The 22958-nt window shown below is 38.1% G+C and overlaps 1 protein-coding gene across 1 annotated transcript in view; it reads right to left on the bottom strand.

The window, feature by feature from the left end:
• The window catches only part of EXOC6 (exocyst complex component 6), a 95181-nt gene that overhangs the window by 8220 nt on the left and 64003 nt on the right, over nt 1–22958 (bottom strand). Inside the window, exons 20-21 of the mRNA XM_010565025.1 lie at nt 17535–17608; nt 17266–17342 (exon numbers count right to left, since the gene is read on the bottom strand). Of these exons, the coding sequence (XP_010563327.1) occupies nt 17266–17342; nt 17535–17608 (151 nt within the window). The remainder of the gene's footprint in view (nt 1–17265; nt 17343–17534; nt 17609–22958) is intronic.

The raw sequence follows: 22958 nt of genomic DNA, 5'->3' as shown, positions 1-22958 counted from the left end.
TTGGGGAACTAGCTATGCACAGAGTCAACACAGCAACAGAGAGAAGGAGGAGACGAGGGCTTTGCTGAAGGAAACCGGGGCAGTGTCCATTAGATGCCACCAATTGTGTTGGTTATACTGCAAAAATCCTAACTGTAAATTATCGAGGTAAGCTTAGTACAAGTTGGAGTGGTGACGTTATCTCTTCTGAAGTAGTAAGAGTGCCAGCAAATAGCTTTGGTTGGACAATAGGCACCAGTGATTCAGGAGCTGGAGATAAAAAATGAGTTGTACACTTAATACCCTGCTTACCTTTCTGTGAAGTCAAATATTCCATCAAAAGAAAAGTAATTCTTTTAACGTATCACTGTCAGTTATGTCCTTCTGGCCCACTCTCCCTGCTCACAAGCTGAATATATTTCTTATGCTAAGCAGTTTATTAACCCCTAATCACCCAGTTACTTCTGGACTTGATTGCATGTGTAATTACCTTTTGTCAGGTACAATTTGCCTGATAAACATGTCAGAACACTTGCTGCTTAGTCTGTTGAAACAGATAAATGCTGTCTTTCCACAGCCTTGGGGCATAATTAACAGGGAAAAAAAAGGCAGTTATAAAAACACACAGAAGCTGATTCAGTGAGGCAGGAGTTCACAGCATGCAGCCCGCCAAGGCCCACTGCCTGGCCCGCTATGCTTGCCTGAGCGCTTATTGAGTTCCAGCCTGCTGTGACAGGGCAACAGGGGCAGCCCTCAAAGACTGAGATTTAAAGTAGGTTTCCACGTGAACTTCAAAAAAGAGTGGGATGATGCCTGTTTGGAAAAAAAAAACCAACAAACCAAAAAACCCACAACAAAGTGAAGCAGCAGATAATGATATTGGTAGAGTCCCTGTCATCATTATGTGTTACACGCTCAAGTAGACTCTCTGGGATGGGACCAGGAAGCAAAAAAATTAAAAGAAGGCAGAGAAAAAAAAATATCAGGAAAAGCAAACAGGGCAAGATTAAAAAAAAAAAAAAAAGCTTTGTGGCATTCTTGGGCTCAGCTTCTGATTTCTGCCCTGTAGTGTTTGCAGGTTATGTACCCACGCACTACAGGGAGTACAAAAAAAGAAATCCTTACCTGACCTCTGGATAACCCAAACAGGAGATTAGCCCATTTCCAAGCAAAGCAGGTTGTCACACTGTTAGGCCAATTGCTTCTATTGACACTTTGCATAAACATCTTACACAGGGTGATCAGAAAGGACTGTTATGCCATTAACGCTCTTTTTATTTTTTTATACCTAAGCCTTACAGAATAAAGGCCTTTCTGAGTAAGGGATAACAAAAGGGTCAAAAGGTCACAAACATTCTTTTAAGTAGGCAAAAATCAGGGAAGTTTAGATTCATTGAAAAGTGCAAATTGGAACTTTTTGCATCTTGCAACATTCCAGCATACTCAGCTTTTTCTAATTTCACTTCTAGCAAATTCATTAATCTACTCAATTGTGCATTTTTACTTTTACTTTTAAATAGGAAGATGCTAAAGTCTTAGTTTTAGGAAATAGCAAGCTGTCTAATCTTCTCAGCTAATCAGTAATCTAAACAGATTTAGACATTACCATTAAAATCCTCATGAGGAACAGTGTGAAAATATATAGATTTTTTTTCTTGAAGCAGTAAGACTGAACAGTCAGTTTTCACCTATAATTTACACAGCATGTGGTTTGCACTGTGTAGAGCAAAATAATCTATATTTTCCTTTGTTTTGTTTTTGCTTTGATCAGAGATGGAAACAATCTCCCTTTAATAGTATAAAAGCCACCTGCTGGGCATCGCAGACTACAGCTAATTGGTAAATTCTTTGAAATTTTGATATAATGGATTTTGACCTCTTTAATTAAAAAAATCCTGAAGCCTAGAATACTGGTGAACTCTTCTGGGAAATGAACAGTGCCAAGCATATACAACTGCAAGCTACACCCAATCACTTTTCAGGAAAGAGCACAGAAGAGTAGAGAGAAATAACATTACAATTTTTTCCTTGAGGATGTGTGGCTTTTGACCCAGGAAAAAAAGCCCCATGACTCTTGCTAGCTATGCATCATTTAAGTCATTAAGATAAAGGAATAGCAAATACATTAATATTTCAATTATTACTAATTTTATTGGGGTTTGGAGCTAAAAAGCTCCAATGATGAAAGGGACTTTTCCATTTTAAACACAGTAAACTCACAAAAGCCTCTCACAAATGTCCCACTCCTCAACATTTCCCACCCCAAGGAGCTCACACTGTACCTACACACCTTGTATTCAGAAGAACAAACAGGTTTGAAGACCAAAGAGGAAGCCTGTCAACCAGAATCATTGCTGTTTCATAATTTCTGACATAACATTAACCTTTCAGGGGAGCTATAATCTCATTGGTTTGTGAACTCTGAGGCAGTACTGTCTTCCTTTTCTTAAAACACTTATTTATATTCTGCCCAGCATAATGGGACCATGGTCCATGACTGGGACTGATAGGCACTGCAATAACACAGCTACACAACAATGACATTTTCTTTTTAGTCCCTGCTTACATTTCATTCACAAGTACACATGAATATATGTTACACAGGTACACACTTATTTCCAACGAATTAACAAAAAAACCCTGCATGAACATGAAGATACCCCTCCCATTAGTTCACCAAATGTTATCTCCCTGTTTATTAAAGCATGCACACCATGAAAGCACTTACTAGATTGGAACTAAAATGTGAAGGACCAGAATCAGAACTGGACAAAGACAAGTCTTGTTCACTCTAAGCATTTCCTGGTCACAAAGCAACAACAGAAGTATTTAAAACATAGATATTTAAGTCCAGCTTACAAGGGAAAACGACAGAGTTTGCTAACTGTGGAATAACACCTTACCAAACAAACAGAATTACCACTTAATCAGTAGGTGTTTGTTATTGCTGATAAATATCTTGTTAGCCTGGTTAGCAAGTCTGCCTGCCACTTGCCAAAATATTTTGTTTTATTTACTCCTGGTGACTTATTTTGTGAATGTGGTGAATTTTAAAATCCCCCGCTGATCACATAACTGGAATAACACACACTGGTCTTGTATTTCAAAGTGTAAATTGATCTCTTGATCTGTGAATGTGTCCCTATAGTTTATGCTACCTTTTTTCTGGATTGGTATAACAAATGCATTTTCAAAGTGATGTTATGGGGACTTAGCTATGCAATTCCCATTAGTGTCAATGGGGGTCGCAGGCTAAATTCCTAGGCAATGCTTTGAAAACTGAGCCCTGGATTTTCAAAGGAAGGATAGTTTGTGTGAGAAAGGTAGTGTCTTTCAGCTTTTAAGCCACTGCATTAAAACGTCTTTTTTTTTTTTTTTCCTAAAGCACTATGTATTTGGAAATTGTGCCTAAATTGGTGACAGTTAAATGTTCACAAGCATGAAACAGTTTTGGATTTAAAGGCTTCCATATGTTTCAAATTTATAAGTGAAAATCATATCTGTCACTATCTTGAATGTTGGGATACAATCTGTAACACATTCATAAGTGTACAATGTATAAACTCAGAGGTTATGACAACCGAACCATTGGGAATTATTGTTACACTAAGAAAAATAAGAAGTAATTTGCATTCAAATAAATCCTTTACAACCTAAATTCTTCCAAAGGGCAGAATTCTTTCCTAAAATCTGGACCTTGAGGTACACTCTGAGAGATGCCTGGTCTTGTTATATTCATGAGCAAGCCCAAACACATTTTTTATTCTTTGGCACTTCAAACAAACTTAGACCTGCCTACAAAATAAAACACTTGCTGTTGAAGTCATGTGAACAACCTTGTTGCTGTTACCATAACCAGAAAAACACTCACAATGTATAATTTTTATAAATCCTATTACAACTTCAAGCAGCCCAAGATGTAACATCTGAAGAAAGTCACTGAAAAATAGTCACTGAGGCAAATATAAATAGCTAGGCCCTATGTAATACACAATACAGCAACAAGTAATACCTCTTCAAAGATTTGTTTAATTACAGTGCAAATGTTTATTATGAAGTGTGTTGTTGTTCATCATTAAAGAATAAGCTGGACTGGTAGCAAAAGAACCGTCTTTTGAGTCTAGAAATAGGGAAGAGTTTGAAAAGCAGGAGCCTGGCAGACAGTCAGGCTCCAGAGGGCACGGGCTCGGGCCAAATTGCTCCTGTCAAGCCTGTTAGCCCGTACATGAAGTCCCTTTAGACAAAGCATAAAACTATGTCAATGGTAAAATTTGTGCGGACTAAAAATTGTGTATTATGCAATGGTCAGGTCATTCACCATTTTGTTTTGTTTTTGAGCTTCTGACACCGAGGCGTACACGCTCAAACAGCACGCAGGGGTGACAAGTGCAGCCCCCCAAAACAGGACATCTGCCTCTGACCTGAACAAGACTTTGAAAATAGTATTTCAGCTGTTAAAATTATGAAGCATTTAATATAGCACAGTTAAATTTAATCTGTCATTTTTGTTGGGCTTCTGGTTTTTTTTAAACACAGGCTTGCCAGTAGTACTTAAACACTGACATTTACCAAAACCATTATTAACTGAAGAGGCAACTTTCACAGTTAAGTTTATTTAAACTTAAATTTTCTATAAGCAGTTTTTTCAACTGCATGAGACTTATAACAGGCTTGCTTTAAACTATTTGCTTATCTACGAAATAATGCCATAAATAGCATGTGATGTGGCACAGTACCTTAAGGTAAGTTTCTTGGGGATTAAAACTGTATTGTTTGTCTCAATCCTTCCTGTAGAAACCCATTTGAGGTGTTTCACTAAAAAGATGTATTCAAAAATTTCAAAATCTAATGTTAAAACTAGATTTTAACCACCTTCTGGGACTAATTTTAAAAATCATCTAACTTGGTGTAACTAGAATAAAATTTACACACAAAACACGTTCACTTCAACTTCCATACTGTGTTCTAGAATTGAACACTCTTGTCCCATCTGTTGTATTTAATATTTAGCAGTATCCATGTGAGTAACTCTAGATGCCTGCAGTCTCACCAGAGGTCAGCATATATACTATACCATGAAAAGTCATTATCTGATAAATGCTGTTATGAACTAACTAATCCAAATTGTCCTTGCATACATGCACATCTAATCTATAAAGTCAGGCTGCTGTACCCTAGAACTAAACATCCGTAGTGGTCTGCCCAAGTATAATTACAACTCTAAGTTTAAATTTCAGTCCGATTACTTCTAGGAGTGAAGGAAGGAGTTTTAGATACACTGCCCTGGCGTGTGAATATAAACTGATGCCTACAGGAAGACAAGTAAGCATAGCACAGCTCCACAGCATCAGCCTTGTGCTCACAGAGGAGGCGAAGACTTCAGCTCATTGTGTGAAGCTGCAGCTCACAGAACTGACCCAGGAAGGTGCCAACCTGGCCACAGGGAATTAGCGATTCGGTGGTAGAATGGGATATTTCCTTCTCCTAGCTTTCTAGTTATTCCTTGCCATATTCTGACTTGGACCAAAGCACCAGAGGAAATTGCATCTAAGAAAAATACTGAAATTACATTGTTACAGAAATTGAGGCTTCCAACCTAACAGGAGGATATACATCAGGTCTATAAGGTTTATGAGCATCTCTTGAATCTGCAGCATTTGGTCTCCACAGAGGTCCATGATCTGTAGTGTGCACTATGAAACACATCACCTCCACTGAGGTAACCTGGGGTTCTACACCACGTAGGGGAAAGTTGTTTCAACACAACAGTCTATTTTTTAATCTATAACTTTTTGGGTTGGTTTATTTTTAAGATTTGTGTGGTTCTCAAAAAGCTGCAGATCTAAAATAAAAGAAAAATCACAGTCTCAGTGCTTCAGATTCTGGCCATCAAAGCCCTCAGCATTTTATATACAAAGTGTCTCTCTGAAAAGCCTCTGCAGGTAGCAGATACAAATATAGCAACTATTAAATAAAGTATCTCAGCTGATCTTGGGTGCCCAGTTAAAATACCTTGAAAGCCACTGAAATCTAAGACATAACAGGCCAGAAACCAGCATCATTTTGTTTGTATCCAGAAACAAAAATCCAATGCAATTCATAAGGCACAGACACTTACAGATGCGCTCATCATTAGTTTACTGTAAACAGACAGTTATTTCTTCCAAAGTACTGCATTCAGGGTATGGCTACATAACCACCCTTCATAGCAGATGGAGTTACATCCCCTAGGGAAAGCTATACTAGACCTGGGAACCACTGGACAAGGAATTCCACAATCAGTAGCTCAGGAATGTAAATATAGACAAGTTAAAAGCAAAGCCAAATTCACTAGACAAAAGTTTCATATTCTTTCCCGGATAACCTTTGCTTTCTTCTTCAGCTACTACAAGATGTTTACTTCCACATTTGTATCTATCAATTGACTTTAAAAATGTTTCAGCAAATACTACAGGCCTTATAAAATCCTGGTACTCGTTTTTGTTTTTCTTGTCTAGATAACTTGGTTTAGCAAAGGCTTCTGAGCCCAGTAAGTTGCAGTAACAAGAAACCCAGAATTTATTTTTTGTTGGCTTTTTGCAAAAGATCTTTCTTCTCCTGCTGCTATGTTTGCAAACATATTAGTAAAACCCCTTTCTGCTTAATGTCAATAGTCCAATATTACTTCTTTTCTAAGAAACACATGTTCAATAAATTATTCTCCTTAGAAGCTGATCTTTTTCCTTTAGAATATGCCTTCTCTCCTCACTTCTCAGGTAACAGTATTTTCTTAAAATGTTTAATCTGAAAAATTATTTGTTACAATTGCTCTGGAAGATAGAATAATTCCAAACTACATAATATGTCATTTGTAATAAATACCCTTCATATTTTAGCTCCAACTGATCCCAATACAGATGGAACTTTTGCTGAGTAATGATGGCACAATTCAGCCTCTAATGCCTCCTGCAATTTGAAAACCTCTTCCCCTGATTTTACTTGCCACTTTGAAATGTTATCCCTTTCTAGTGAGTAATCCTGTGCTAGATTCTTTTGCTTCTTAAACGAACATTATTCTCACCCTTTATTGACTGACCACATCTATTATCACATGTAAGCAGTGTTAATCCTCTAGTAATTAACACCCTTATTAAAGTAATTTTAACTCAAAGAAGTTTAAATCGCATTATTGGTTTTATTTAATTAAGCTATGGGGACTGTTTTACACTGTCATTTGAGTTTTCAGCTTGTGCCTTTTCAATCTACCAGTTACGCAGGTTGCCCCCACGCCCCCCCAGTTACCTGTGTATTTCTGTCTAGGAATTATTCAGTATTATTCTGTTTCACTGTGAACTTTTTAAACTATCACCTATGTCAATGGACGCAAGACTTAGACACTATACTGAACATATTACCATTCCCAAAACTATGATTTGGATGTGCATTTCAATGATATTATCAAATCTATCCTTCCACAGGGCTCAGTGTCTTGTTAGTGCTTAAAATGAAAGAGCCACTTGTAATGTCCTTCTCATATATCCTAAGCAAGGGCAAAGTTTTTTACTTAAACTTCAGACTGTCAAAAAGAAACGAGAATCTGAATGCACTGAGTTGTGCCACTTTGAGAGGCTGGCTCATCACTTTTTCTGTTACTCTGAAAATAAGTCAGGTTTTAAAATTGCATTTTTCTTGTATGTGTCCACTACATGTTCCTTTCTATGGGAAAATATCTGATGGCCTATGTTCTCTTACGGATCTCAGGTAAGCTACCCAACTGACATGTTTGACACAGGGTCAAAAGATGAAAACTGTCTTCTGGTTTAACTGCATCATGTTACACTGCTCACTCTGGAAGAGTTTGGGCTAATCGTGTGTCCTCCTAGAACAATTTCCTGGAGGCATGCCACTGAAGCTGGGAAAGCTTGCGTTCTCCTGGGAATAAGGCAACCTGATGGTTTCATGGACTTTATACACCATTAACTGTGTACTGAAAGTCCTTTCTTTCCTTTGGGTAAAAACATATCTTCAAATTTCTACTGTTTAAAAAAAGAACTGTTCTTAATAAGTCTCAGCATAAACAATGGACAATGATAAACATAGAAAGAAAAGGGTAAGAACAACAAAGTACATTTATGGACAGGAACTGACTTTTTTTTTTTTTTTTTTTTTTTTTGTCCTTCATCCCATATCTTTAAGTTCTTCTTTTCTCCCCATCATCTACTGCTTCCACCTACTCATCTTTTGACCTTTTTTTTTCCATTTCTTTGCACTTCTGTTCTTATTCATTCTTTTTTTCTCCCACCATCACTGTTTCTATGATTGTGGGATCTTCTTAGTTGCACTGCTCTGTTACTACTAATGCTCTAGAGAAAGTCCTCTGCAAGAGTTTTTCTTTAGGCTCTAAAACATAACTTATATGTGAATCTTCCATGCAAACTTTACTTGATATTTCAATATTATTTAAAACAGTGCAACTTGTAAGATGACAAATTGCTCCAAACCTGACACACCCGTAAGAGCCATGTATGTTAGCATGGTATAAGCCAATATGAAATAAAACTCCACCTAAGAACGTTCTGGTTCAGTCAAATTGTTTATAGTACAATTTCACATAACAGTTTCAATAATTTCTTTTGCCACCTATTAGTATCTTTGTACTAACAGAAAGAAAATACAAGGGTTTCATCTCCCAGATTTCACTGACTGACTGGAGGCAGTCAGTCTTTTTATTTGTATTTCTGCAGTGCTAAAACACTCAGCTGAAGATCAGTGTCACATTATGGTACATATTGTACAAACACTTTTGAAGATATGATCTTTTTTTCTAAGACACTATGATCCAAATTAATAAACATTCATTAACTACATTTCACTTACTCATGTCCTTGCCATACTATGTCTATGCAGTTTCTTCCTTGTGTAATTATTGTACTGAAGCAGAGAACAATTCTTATTTTCTTGTTATAAAAGATTCCTTTGATTTTACTGGATTTTACATTTGCCCTATAGTGACTTCCAAAGAAGAGACAGACTAACTTTCTTTTTTACAGAAGAAACTAGGTAAAGGAAAAAAAATGGAATATTCTGCCTGTTGCCTGTGATTGACAGATAATTTAGAGAAGGAATGGAACCTAAATATGTTGATTGATGCAACTCAAAAAATATTGAAGGCAAGTCTGTAGGGTTAAGGGGTTAGTAGTGTTGCCCAATACATACTACAAACCAGCGATACTACCAGTTTAGTTAAGGCTGGAGGATGTAAGCAACCATGGGGCAGAAATTGTTGAATATGCTAATGCAGCTACCAGTCCTATGGCTCCCTGATAGGAGACTAGGACTCATAAATGTTAAGAGAATACAAATAACAAGTAACTTGAAAGAAAACAATAATTTTCTTCTCTTGTGTTGTTCAATTACCAATGCTCATTCAGTACTCATAGGAACCACATACCACCCACAGGATTCAGAGGAAGTCCTGTGGAGCTGGAGGCTCCAAAACTGAACTCCATCCATCAGCTCAGGGCTACAGAAGGGCCCAGACACAATGGTAGAGATCCTGCAGCAACTGGCTGTCAGCAGGAAGACAGCAGCTTGATATAATGTATTCACAAACTTCATGAAAGTCACGCACCCAAATCTTCCTTCCTTGCATTTACATCATTTCTTAAATGTCAAAGATAAAGGCAAGGATCAGATGGGGAGCAAAACTGTAGCAGAAGAAAACTTAGAGAGAGGCTTCATTCCACTTAACTTCCACTGAATGGGATGTGTATCAGTGACTCAAAGAAAGGCTAAGCAGGAGTTCACAAATGTAACAGGCATAACACAATTCCAGCAAGAGATTCGTTAATTGAGAAATTATCTGAAAGTGAACCTTCTGAAACTCTTCTACCAAATGGTCCTTCTCCAGATAAAGCTTATTTAGTGCTTTCTCTCATAATGTCCTTGGAAATGACCGCTTCATAAATAGTCTCCCAGACATGTAGCATGCCAGTTACTGAAGAAATTTAGTATCTCACCCAAGAAAAGTGAAGCCTTTAGGTTCTGGCATTATGGACAGGTTATAATCAGAATATGCACTTCAACTACCAAGGATACAATTTTAGTGCCATTTAGGCCACGATCTTACACGAATTTCCTCTGTAACTATGGGATAAGCTTTCTTGAACAGAAAGGCTTTCCAGAGATACAAAGTTTTCATCGTAAGGACAGCTCTAGGTTTTGAATGAATTGATTAACTATTTCTAAACCTTGTCTTGTGAAAGTACTGATGACTAAGAAGAAGAGCTGAAAGCTGATTAAATGTGACAGTTAGTAGTATTCAGATAGGAACTTGGACATGTCCATCTAAATAGTCTTGACAGCAGCTTTTGCCTACCTTTTTTTTTTTTTTTTTGGTAATATCTGCTTTGATCAACGTCTCCAGTGAAACTTTAGTAATTTCTATGATGGTAGTATTTAGAAGCTGGAACTCCACTACTCTAAGAAGTCAAGTGTTTCACCTGTACATGACATGTGAGATCAATAAATGTTATTTCCTGTCTCAATTCCAAAAATTATAAATTCACCTACCTCCCCCCCCCAGCTTTTTCAACTAAGGCTCATGTTCTTATGCAAAGGCTGTTAATCTGCAGGTCTCTAAGTCAAGCTGAGCCAGTGCTTCATGAGTTCTGTCATTTTCTAAATACACAGTACAGATTTCTTGTCAGCTCATCTAATTCTTGTGTATATCTTGTTTGGGAAGTGGAGAACTAAGAGAATTGTATCCCTTAAATGGACTAGCTTAAAGAACAACATACAAATTATTTTCTTATTTTTGATAACTTCAATGGTTTAGGTACCTACAGCATTCTTTACTATCAATTAGGAGATGACTTTCAGTTTAAGCATTACACCTTTCACAGCATAGTCTTTTGTGCATAGTCTACTATACTTTCCTCTGGAGAAACTGGTATAGTTTTTGCCAAAGGTAGTGTATCTTGTAGTTAAATAGCCATATGTATATAATTTTAGTTAAGTAAGGCATTGACAGGGCTACTGAAAATGAAGTAACAGCATTTGTACACTGAGTTTTTCAAACTTGTTTTCAGGTATGCACCCTCATTGTCCATAAGTCAGGATCTAGAGTGAAAACTTGTTAAGCTATCAGCATGTAATTTGCAATTCTCTGCTGAAAAGCAGGTGTTCAGATGTTGGACTGGATACTGTCTGTTTTGCACTGAATTTGATGAATGATTTAATGTCCCAAAGAACATACATACACCTAATACCTGGCACATATGCTTAGTTCCTGGCAGTTAACAGGGTAGGAATACCTACTGCCAGGAAATGACTGACTTGCCATCCTGCTTTAATTCTGCAAATCCTTATCAAGATAGTGTATCCACAGCCATGCTTGTTTTTGACCCTCCGCTGCTAATTTCTGTGTGTTTGTTTCCAAAGCTTCCTAATTCTTACCAGCTGGCAGATATAAATCCCATCCCAGTAATGAGCTGGCCTGTTTCTCTGTACAGAGCACTGACTGAGATCTTCCTCACAACTATCTATACACACAACTTGTGATCTGAGCCTACTGCAATTACCTACAGGCTTCACAGAATCTACTTGAAAAAGAGAAATCAAAAGTAAGGGATTCCATTGGGAAATATAAGTGCTTACAAACTAATTGTCATGTTTATGTGAAGAATTCCCATTTACTTGTAAGAATATAGTACTCTGAAAAGACATTGTGCATCCCCTGCAAGCTGGCTAACACACATTTAGCATGCAGTCATACTCAAATAACTGTGTCATTTTGAACACAGGTATACATATGCATGCTACCCCTGTATGATGCAAATACATGAGATATCGAGCCTTGAAGTGTCTCTGTGCTGCTCACAGCGTGCCTCAAGCCCTCCTGCTTTAGTGCAGAGTCAATTTTTGGAGAAAGGGAAGGCCAGCAAGAACATTGCCTTCCTCTCCCAACAAAGTGAGGATCTATGGTCTGAAATCCAGAGAGGTGCAACTCCTGTTTTGTTGCTGTCTGAAATCTGAGCTCCTTTCTTTAGCTGAAAAAGCAGCATTGCACTGAAAACTAGAGAAGCACAAATCCCATTACATAGCACCCTGAGGCTGGGCTTCATGTTACAGATGTAACATGCTACTCTGCTTGTTCAGAGAAGCTGGGGAGTGCATAGCGGGGGGAAAGGGATCAGTAAGCATTGTGAAAGAGCTTCTGTGAAGATGAAAGTCTCAACAACCATTTCCCTCAGGAAGCAAAAGATGAAATATTCTATACTACTTGCTAATTAAAAATTCAAACTGTTGCCTTATGAAAGAGAGGATTACTTTTATCTTTAAACTCTGAAATTTTTAAGACTTACTCCTAAACACACTGTTAGGGATTTCTCCCTCTTCAAATATCCTGATGTTTTTTCAGTTCAAGACTCGTTTCTCGAGTAGAGGCCAGGGGTGGGTGTACCCTACTAATTTCAAAGCCTAGGCACTGTGTGAGCTGGCAGCCTGTGAAGGAAGCCACAGCACACCTTTAGAGCCCTCGACCTCCAAGAGTCGTGGTGGATAGGTTTGGCAACAGGCTGCAACTTATTCTCTGAGATCTGCTGTAGGGCTCAAGAGCATTCTCCACAGGCAACACAGATGGTGAGAGCTTTGGCATGCTGCATGTTGGGGGAATCAGGGACAAGCCAGAGCTGAATGCAGTTACTACCACAGGAAATGAATTCAAATTAAACACTGCAAACAAAACAGTGAGCTGTCAGCCTGCCTTTAGTGGCAGACATTCCCGTGGCTGGGATTGAAGCCCAGTGATCTGTTACACAGTTCCTACCTACAATGATTTACTTCTGAGTTTATCAGAATAACAGTATCATCTCTCAGTAATGAATGAGAAACAAAGAAGAAAGAGGAGGACTATATTAAGTACTACTAAGAATTTTCTTCTTCAAATGAACTTACATGTTGCATACAACACTACAGTTCAGAAGATTAGCAATATTTCTCACCAACAGTACACCAGAAAATGCATTACAAAGCAAATGGACAAGCAACCCAAGAAACTATCAATGTAATTTCCATTATGCTTTTGAAAGAAGAAAATGTATTATACTTTTAAATATCAGGTATCAATTTTAGAAGGATACATACGGTGTGTTATCAGTAACTTGAGCTCACAGAAGTGCTTATCCACATGCTTATTTACATAGATCATAAACAAAAGTCTGACAAAAATGTATCTTCTAATGTTTCCACAGTACATTATTCTGTATATTAATCACATTGATTGCATTATGACTTTATGTCTAATTTATCTCTAATGTTAGCAAAACATTAACAGAAATTGCTGAAAATCTTCAAGAATTTTCTCCCATACATATGCAGAATTCATGGAACTTGTCATTCACAGCCCTTGGTCTCCCAGACTGGGGGACACCACTATCAAACTGTAAACTCTATGTTACCATGTGGGTGGAGATACTGCTACGGTGGTTGCTCAACTCTGGGGTTACCAACAGCATATGATTATGTTCACTTGAGATGGCTGCCCCTGTTGCAGGACCAGCACTGACAGCAACTGGAGGATATTAACAATGGAGGATATGTACTTAAGTGCCAAAAGAACAGTTCTCCTCAGCCCTGGCAAAATACGGAAATTCCACAATCATCAAGCTAGCAGAGTACTTGTCTGAGACCAGACAGTAGAGGAAGAAGGCCTGTTTGAAACTAAGCAGTGCTCATGGTGGAGAGAAACATTAGAAACAACTTGTGAAGTCAACAGTGAAAAAAAGTCAAGCTACAGTTGCAGCTTAGGTTATAACTCTGCAGGCAATGATCTGATTTCAAGAATAGGCATTTGTTACCACCCAGCTGGTTAAGAATCAGGAAATTTGCCCTAGGACAGCAACTGTTGACCTCTCAGGCTACCACGAGGTTATCGTTCCTGTCCACTACACACTACACTGGCTCTCCAAAGAATAATGCACAAATTCTAAGAATCAGCCCTTTTCCTCGCGTATTTAAGTGTCCAGGACATCCAAGAAACTGCCTCACATTCCAGAACTGTAACCCTAGTCTTTAGGCACTAAAGAACAGATCATAACCAGGACAAAACTAATTCATGTTGGAGGCTGAGCTTCCTCAGAGACTAAATCAAGTAGGATGAACTAAGACCTGTTTATTTTTGAAGGTTAACTCCAATTGAGCTAGGATCTGAATTGGTAGCAAAATCCCCAAAGTTCAGTCAGCCTCACTTTGGGCCACTGGACTCCTTACCCAGGCTCCCTACATAGACAGTAGCAAGAGATTATCTTCAGAGAGTGATGCAAGTCACAGGAGAGCTGGGTCATCTTCACAAGATGCCAGAGACCAGTCTCTTTAAAGCAGCACATGCCACTTTGATAATGGCCTTGCTGAGCTGGCCTGTCCCTCAGTGACTTTAAGTAAGTGGGGTGAAAAGGTGCATGTAGGTATGACCTCAAGTCATACGCTAAGACAAGTGGCATGAGGCATGACACAATTACTGCAGCTGTACAGAACCATGAATCCATCCCAATTTTCTTAGCAGCTGCTTGCTGCTTGCGGATCTGCTAAACTAGCTGGAGCTGCAAGTTTCTAGATGCTCATGGCCATGTGATTCTCTGTTAGTATGCACTATGTGTGATTAGCCAACCACACAAAGTCACCTCTGTAAGATGCTGAGATATTATGGTTATGGGAATAGTGCAAATATCTTTATTGACTAGAGTTTCTACAGATTACTAAGATCCTTAAGGAGCATGTTAAGTATGACAAGAGCATAAGAGGGGATAGTATAAGGAGGAAGAGGTGGCTCATCAAAGGCGACACTGGTAAGTGCCTGCCCATTCATGATCCCTGGCCTCTAAGAGCTTCCTGCTACTAACTACTGTTCTCTTCTTAGAAGCAACTCTTTCTCGTGCCAACTGTTTCTGTTTGCTCTTCTACATCTGTGGAAGGAAGAAGGAAAGAAGTGGGCTTGCTAGGGACAACATACTGTCCATACATTGTCTCCAGGGAAAGATGGAAGATCAGGAACTCTTAGGATGAAAATACCTATGGCAATTCTTTTCAAAGCTGCTCCTCCACCCATGGTAATAATCCAAGTGTAGCTCTTCCCTCTCTGTCTTCCAAGCTGGCTCCTTGTAAGTGACTTTACTTCTTTAGTAAAATGTGCTACAATATTCTACTGCCCAGTCCTCATTAATCTTACACATTGCCCTAGTACAACAGAGAGAGAGTAAGCTGTTGTTGAGATAACTGGCTTCCATTAGCAACCATGTGATTGGCAGGACGATAAAGTCTTTTCCCTTGCAGGTCAGCTGCTTTTTAAGAAGAGGGCAATCCTGCTGATCCATCTTTTAGCTACAGTCTCTCACTGAGTCCCAAATCTCCTGCCTTTTAGCTTTGATACGGTTCAAGCTTTTCCCCTTGTATCAGCCCCTACCTGTCATCAGCTCCTCTGTACCAAACAGCCAATATCAGGAGTTTGACCTCAGGGCACAGTCCGGGTGGGCAGGTAAAACCTGACCACTGGACCTACTTCCTTATCTTTCATATCCTGCAATTCATGAAGAAGTATCAAATTCAAACTAAAAACCAGAAGCCTGACCTTTTATAAGAACTTTCTGAAAAAGGCTCTGTTGCCTTTCTAAGTATTCTTGAAAAGAACTGTCATCCACCCTATTAAGATAGAAATGGATCACAAATAAGGAAGAGAGGGAAAAGACTGCAAATCCTTACTAAATGGTAAACGTTTTTGATGCATGCTTGCAATACCTTTTGGTGAGGCACATAAAATATAGTAAAAAACAAACCAAAACAAATATACTAGAACTGTTCTACATCTACAAGCTCCAGTTGCAGCCCAGTAAAGAGAGTTGCCCAGACTGTTGCTGTTTATAAAATATCTAAAATCGATCAGATTCCTGTGGCATACAGAGCACCCTCTACAAAGTGTTACTTGCATCAAGAGATTTCTAAACATAAGTTGCTAACATAAACTGAGAGCTATCACAAGCACTATAATCCCTATTTATGTGACATGCTCGAGGGTTGGTGTTTAAAACATACAAAAATATTTATTTCCTGTAGCAAGTATGTACACACCCTGCCCTCCTGCATAGCTGGAAATCACATTTTCCCTTGAAACAAACACAGGCTCTGCAAGGATTTATACCACTTAGGTGGATGACAGAAATGGTGCCAAAATCTCTCAACATCCTTTCCCTTCAACTAAACTGACTTAGTACAAATTGGAAAATGTTTAGTCACTTCTAACATTGATAATAAAAGGAGAATAAAAAAGATTCCAAAAGAGGAAGGCTGCTAGTCAAGGCAAGACTGGTGGTATTTGAAGTTTGGCAGAGTACATCTTTACATACTGAATTCTGGAACTCCTAATGTAGAACTATCACATGAACAAATCTTATGGCCGCGATCTATATCCTCCTCATGTAGTCCATGCTTATCCCATTGTAGATATTTTTCATTGTTATATTACTGTAAGAATGTAACAGACAACTCTATCTTTGAACTTTTTCATTTAAAAAGACACTTTAATTATGTCCTTTCTAACTATTAGGAGAAACTGGAATACTTTTGCCTCACGAATTTTCCCTTCTGAAATGCTTTTTCATAATCTTGCTGTGAAAAACCTACTAAATTATTAAAAGCAAAAATATTCTTACTACATAGATAATTTGGTATGGAATTCTTTCTACATTTCTCTTCTTTTCTGATGACTTTGACAGGTTCATAATGGTGCTGAAAGACATCACCAACATCTGCAGAAAGGTAAAGACCCTCCATGTGCAGTTAATTATTCATTTCACTATTTAAATGACACTTATACTTGCAATTTTGTGAAGTAATAAATCCTTTCTAAAAGCTTACTTCAAGTATGAAAAGTTTTTGAAAATGAATTGCTATGGGTGGATATAGTGTCAGAATTTATAGAGAGCAGGGAATAGAAATAACTACATGAAATTAAAGTAAATAGATTTTAGTCTGGAAAAACCTTCCTTTTGGCAAGAACTGTGGAAAAGTGCTTCCAATATTAGGGCATTTAGAATTAAATTTGATATAGAATAAACATCCGCCAGTTGGAATAAAGCTGCTTTCTAAAAGTTTAAAAGAATTCTATGTAACAAATTAAGGAAAGGAAATGCTAAATAATACCATGCCCCATTCTGCTCTCCAGGGAGTAGTTTTGTAGACAGGAGCAATTGCTCAGAATGGAATCAGGCCAGCACACACCAGGGTAACATGTACACTCTTGAAAAAAGGCATCACAGGATCTTTACAAAATCATCGGGACCAAAATTCAGTCTCATATCCATGTAACAGTACCACCAGTAGCACAGTGCCCCCTAACAACACATTGGAGGAACACTTTTATGCTAAATTACAGGGAATAGTGCCACTAATAACACTTCAAATAACTGCTTTTCAAAACTAATTACGTAGGAATGCAAAAACATGAAAGGTTCTTGAATTTAATAACTTCAGCAATGGTCAAAAGGGGAAATTAGTAGGATAAAAAACAACAACTAGTGTCTTACTTGTCTGAGGTCGATGAAAGCTAACTGCAGGGTGTCTCCCTGGAATCCTGGCACAGGCTCAGAACTAGCAAACACTGCAAAGAAAGGTTAAAAATATTACAGATGTAGATTTTTAAAAATCTAACAGAAAATCAAGCTCTCTGCAATATAAATGCTAGCTAGCATTAAAATGAAACTGGTTTGATAGAAATAGATTAAACTAATAACTCACAGTGATTAAAAACAAACAAACCAACAACTTTCCCATCATTTTTCCAATAATCCCAAAGAACAATACCTTTAGGAGTATTATTAGGAATTTTGCTTAAAATTCTAACCCAGTAGTAATGCTACAACCACAGAAACCAACATCTTTTTTTGGCCTGAGGTGAATGATTACTGAAGAATTTAGAAATAATACCAATTCCATGGCTGTCAACATATTTTCAAACATCTGCTTTTGTTACAGCATCCATGCTATAAAAAACCCACCTCTAGCCAAACAGCACTAACAGAAAAACACTAAGGTGGGAGTTAGTTTAATGTGTGGATGACAGGTGGAAAGCTCTACGTGCCAGTCAGAGCAGAGCTGAAATGCCTGTTCATGCCTTTTAGTCAGCTTATCAATAATGAACAACTGCTGGTTTTGAACCCAAAAACAGGCTGTCAAAATTGGAAGGCAAAACTATATTCAAAATACAAAAAAAATTGCAACACTTATGGTAATGAAAAAAAAATCAGCTGTTTGTTTAAATTTGGAAACCATCAATAATTGTCAAACTTAAACATAATATACTTTTTGTTGTTCTTATCCCAGTCCCATGTTAATAACAAAGACACTTGCAGAAGCACCCACTGCCTCATATCCCCACTCAAGTTAGACATCTTACTTCAAAAGAGCTTAAGAGAATTTTTGTTATGCTCTTCAGTTAGAGCTCTTAACAAAACAAAGTAGATATTACTGCTATAGTTTAGAGAGGTATCATCTGAGTCAGTGATAGGTAACATTTTTTTCCAAGTTTGAGAAACAGGTCATTCAGTGGTAGAGGAAACAGAACATATGTATCCAAAAAATTTCCAGATCCAGTGCTCAACTCTACTGTGCCACATGGACTCCTACTAACATTTAAAAGTAATACGAAATCCTTAATAGATTTTTTTTTTTTAGTGACTAGCTAGAAAATTTGGATCAAGTGAAAGTAACATCCAGAAAGACATTGGTGTCTGAGCTAACATGATGGTAAAATAACAGGCTTAATCATTTACTTCTGAACATATGGTTTCAACTTAAAGCAGACTAATGAATTCAGGTAGACTATTCACAAGTCTAAAAATTATTATATGGAATGCAATTGTAAATGAAAATAATAAAGATTCCTACTTAAGTGGTACAAGAAGCCACCAAGACCATCTCAGAATATCTAAGAATAGCTTAGTAATAGATGACTATAGTAGCAGAGTAGCAGCTTTACCAGTAGAGGTAGCATTTATTACTTGTATTACAGCAGTGCAAAAATTTTTATGGACAGTCGTGTAATAGGAGAATGAATTAAACTGGAATATGACTTGATTCTTCATCAGCTAAAGGAATAAAAAATACCAATCAAACGCCCTAGAGAGAACACTGTAATGTCACAGACAAGTATTGGTAACAGTTGGCAAATGCTCACTGATTACTGTATTCAAGTCTGAATTCTAAATTGTCTGGGTTTCCTACTTCATAAGTAACACCAACTTTCCAGGGAGTTTTCAGGGAATTTCAATCTACCATAAAGATGCTTTTCAAATAAAAAAGAAGAAAGATAAAAAACAGTAGAAAAAGCATATCCTAACTCCAGCATTTTATAGAGAGAGTTTGCTTAATAAAAAACTCTTTAAAAGCAGCAAAGAGAAAACAGTTTGTACAACCACCAACCTGCAGAAGAACAGAAGGATCTCCAGGCCTATGAAAGCACCCTTCTGAAAACCCTAGGCTAAAGAGTTGGGTGTCTCCATGGCTGTTTTCTGCAGGTATTTCACGGCCACTGGGACCACCCTTTCTTCAGGGACAGACAGGCCTATGATGCTGACCCCTGTGGTCAGCCAAACACAGCGTTTAAAATGGGAACACCATACTATAGCAGGGAATTCTTAGCAACGCCCCATAGCAAAGAGCTAAAAAGAGATACATGGGTTGTCAGCTATGGCAGCACACTAATAAGGAGGACAAGTGTGATGTTCAGAAGGGGTGTTTTCTATATCCCCTAAACAAGAAAGGAGAACCTGTCCTATTCTTGAAAGATAAGGCCCATCTGTATCTGATCCTGTATAACTGCCCATTCATACACAGTACGCTGAGACCAGCTTCCCCCACTAGAATCTGAGCTCCTCCAGCTACTCTACAATGGTAGCACTGGGAGAAGGAAACTTTATGGCAAAGGAGTGGCTACAGAACTGAAAAGTGAACATAACTGAAAAGTGTGACCTGCCGCAAAACTTTTCAGTTAGCTACTGGCACTTTATACTTCAGGAGGTACCTTCCTATAGTGGGATAATTTTACTTGCCACACGGCAAATATTTGCATCCTTTCTGCAGCTTATCAGGCTAAGGTAGTTTGGAATTTATCCTAATGCATTAAATAATGCAGTATGATTTAGTTTCTCTACATAGTGCCTACTACCATTGCAGCTATAGAACAAGAAGCACAAAAGGTACCAAACTTAATTATTGTATAAGCTCTGTTCTCTTTAACTACAATTTTATATTATGAATGAATTTACAACACCAGGGACACCCATTAGAGCACAAGCATTTATTTTCACATTTGGGTCATTTTTGACAGGTGACTACAGTAGTATTTGTTTCATTATTACAATTTCATTAGTTCAAAGGGCAAAAAGATAATCTACTTATAGTAGCAGTCAGACAGTTCCCCCTCCGCCCTCAGCTCAGGGCTTTTAAGTTTTGTTAACAATTTTTCAAAGCTAATTAAATATTTTCTGCTGCACAGCGTTTTAGGAAGATGTTATAAGAACAGGATTAAAATTCTTAATGTCTTTGTCCTAAGGGTTCTTTTCCAGATAGTAATGAAACATTGTCATATATACATCTTTTAAAATATCTACCCCCTACATTCATTTTAGGCTTAAAGAGGATTTGGAGGGGTAGAGGGCTGGTTGGTTGGTTGGTTCGTTATTTTAGTGTGCATAAGAGCATTCAGGAATTTTATAATATATGAGAATGAAATGCAAAGGTCACCATTAAACTGTCCCATATAGGGGCAAACAACTGGCTGCTTAGCAGTTTGAATCAGAAACTTCAATGGTTTGGGAAAAATAAGCTGAAAATATGCATTACATGAATCTGGTATTCACAAGGTTTTTGTTAACATCTTCTTTCCCTGCACTTTGCTGATACTGTGTAGACCTTTTCTATGTATATAGAACAGGATCTTTGCCACAATGTGTGCCCACAATATGTATAATCTCAAGGTGCTTCCTACAACAGCCAGTTTGGGAATTTACAGGAGGTAGGATCTAATGAAAAAAGTATGTAATAATACAAAAACAGGCTGAGAGGTAACACATACATGAGAATGGTAAATTTAAATATTGCAAAGATGACTTCAGTCCATTTTCTTTTTAATACATTGCTTTAATCTTTTAATTACATTCTGTATGCAGGATATATGTGAATTGATATATATACGTTAATGGATATCTTATGAAAAAGGCTGTGTCTGCTAAAATGGAGTTTAAGACATCTTTAACTGTAAATTGTACTGAACTTCTATGCACTTCTAGGTTTATTAACAGGTCTCTTCATTTTATTCTCTGAAAGTTTTAGCCATCATCTGGTTGTGCCTCTCTGTTGGTCTGGGAATTCAGTACCTAATTCCTGACAAGTACTTCCGCTGCTCAATGGCAGAAATTAAAATCAGAGTCCAGACTTTGGATCAAAAGCTAAATTAGGATAGCTTTACTTCAGCCTTATCGCACTGATTCACAGGCAGGACAGCAAAGCTACAAATGTATTTTTAAAGGAAGAGTGGAGAATCAGGTGACTATCTCAGCAGCCCTCAGCCACTTTGCAGCCCTGTTGGATGCTCCAGCTGTTCAAACACGCCTGGAGGGGAAACTCGCTGAGGGAGCTGCCAGCTGGCCGGGCAGCAGCCCCCAGCCCTGCCCCCAGCACCAGCAAGATCTCGCTGCTTCCCCTCACTCGCATGCTGCCATATGTGACCAGCAGATGAAGGATGGTCTCAAGTGAGTTAAGTTAACCTGACTTCCCAGATGGGAGAGGAGGCAGGTAAAGTGAGGGGCCTTCAGAAGAGAATATAGTGCCTTTTCAAGAAAAAACAGGATTTGGGTTCCTCAGCTTCTGGCACGCCCACCTGGAGATTACCTTCATGTATGCTCAACAGAGAGCACTTGGGTCACGATCTCTCTTGCTCTTGGATACTGCAGCTCTCTACACAGTGGGTGACAAAGCGGGGACTGGCAGGAAGCCCTATGTAGGGCTTGTTAAGAAGGTATATTGCATCCTGCTTTGCGCTAATTCTCTGCTAACCCATGCTTATTTATCGCAGGACCCAAAATGTTTTCATCCTTGCACAGATTCCTGTCTGGGTGAAGAAGGATGCCCACTGAACCATACCTCCTTCTGCCAATTAATCCTGTCTCACAATTCACCTATGTTAAAACACAGAAATTATAAAAATTACATTTAACTCTTCCAGCAACTTGAATTTCTGACAAGTTCTAATTCCTTAACAAAAAGCTGATGTAAGGTATCTAGATCTGGATGGTGTCTCTGAAAAGCTCATTTTCTATTATGTACACGTTGCTTCTCAAAGTGAGATACAGCAACCCAGATTTGAATTTCATCTTCAAGAAATAGCAAATGCCTTCCCTCCCCAACCCATTTCCCTCCTCAGGGCACTGAAATGTAATGTCCAAGCACAAGACTATTCTTCGGGTTTTATTCAATGGGATCTAGTACATTCTATTTTTCTGAACACTGTTGTAAGAACCCCAATCATCCTAGTGGAAGATCACCACTGAGAAAGAATGGTGTAAAATACAGAGGTAAAACACTGCTCTAGGTTATGAAATACGTAGAGAGATTGGAGAAACACTTCAATTAGAACAGGACAAACTGAAAGCTTTTGGAATGTTTGGAAGGAAAACAAAAAACTTACTAGAAGCAGAGCAAGATGATTGTAACTTTTCTTTTTTTAAATAAATTATCAGAGAAGACCACCTGACACTACTACTATTCTTGAGCAAAAGTACCAGATACTTCCAGATTTTCTGCTCTGCTTTTTAAAGTTAGGTACTTTGCACAGAAATGCAACGCAAGATAATGAAATCCCATATTTCACCACAAAATCATGTCCTTCCCTTCCACCTTCTTTTCTTGGAAGTCCACTTACCATTCTACCTATTTGCTGGGACTAAGAACTT

The sequence above is a fragment of the Haliaeetus leucocephalus genome, unplaced genomic scaffold, assembly GCF_000737465.1.
Source record: "Haliaeetus leucocephalus isolate CR32 unplaced genomic scaffold, Haliaeetus_leucocephalus-4.0 Scaffold184, whole genome shotgun sequence".
Classification (NCBI taxonomy): Eukaryota; Metazoa; Chordata; class Aves; order Accipitriformes; family Accipitridae; genus Haliaeetus; species Haliaeetus leucocephalus.
The sequence above is the reverse complement of the archived record's forward strand: the minus strand, read 5'-3'. Positions and strand labels throughout refer to the sequence as shown.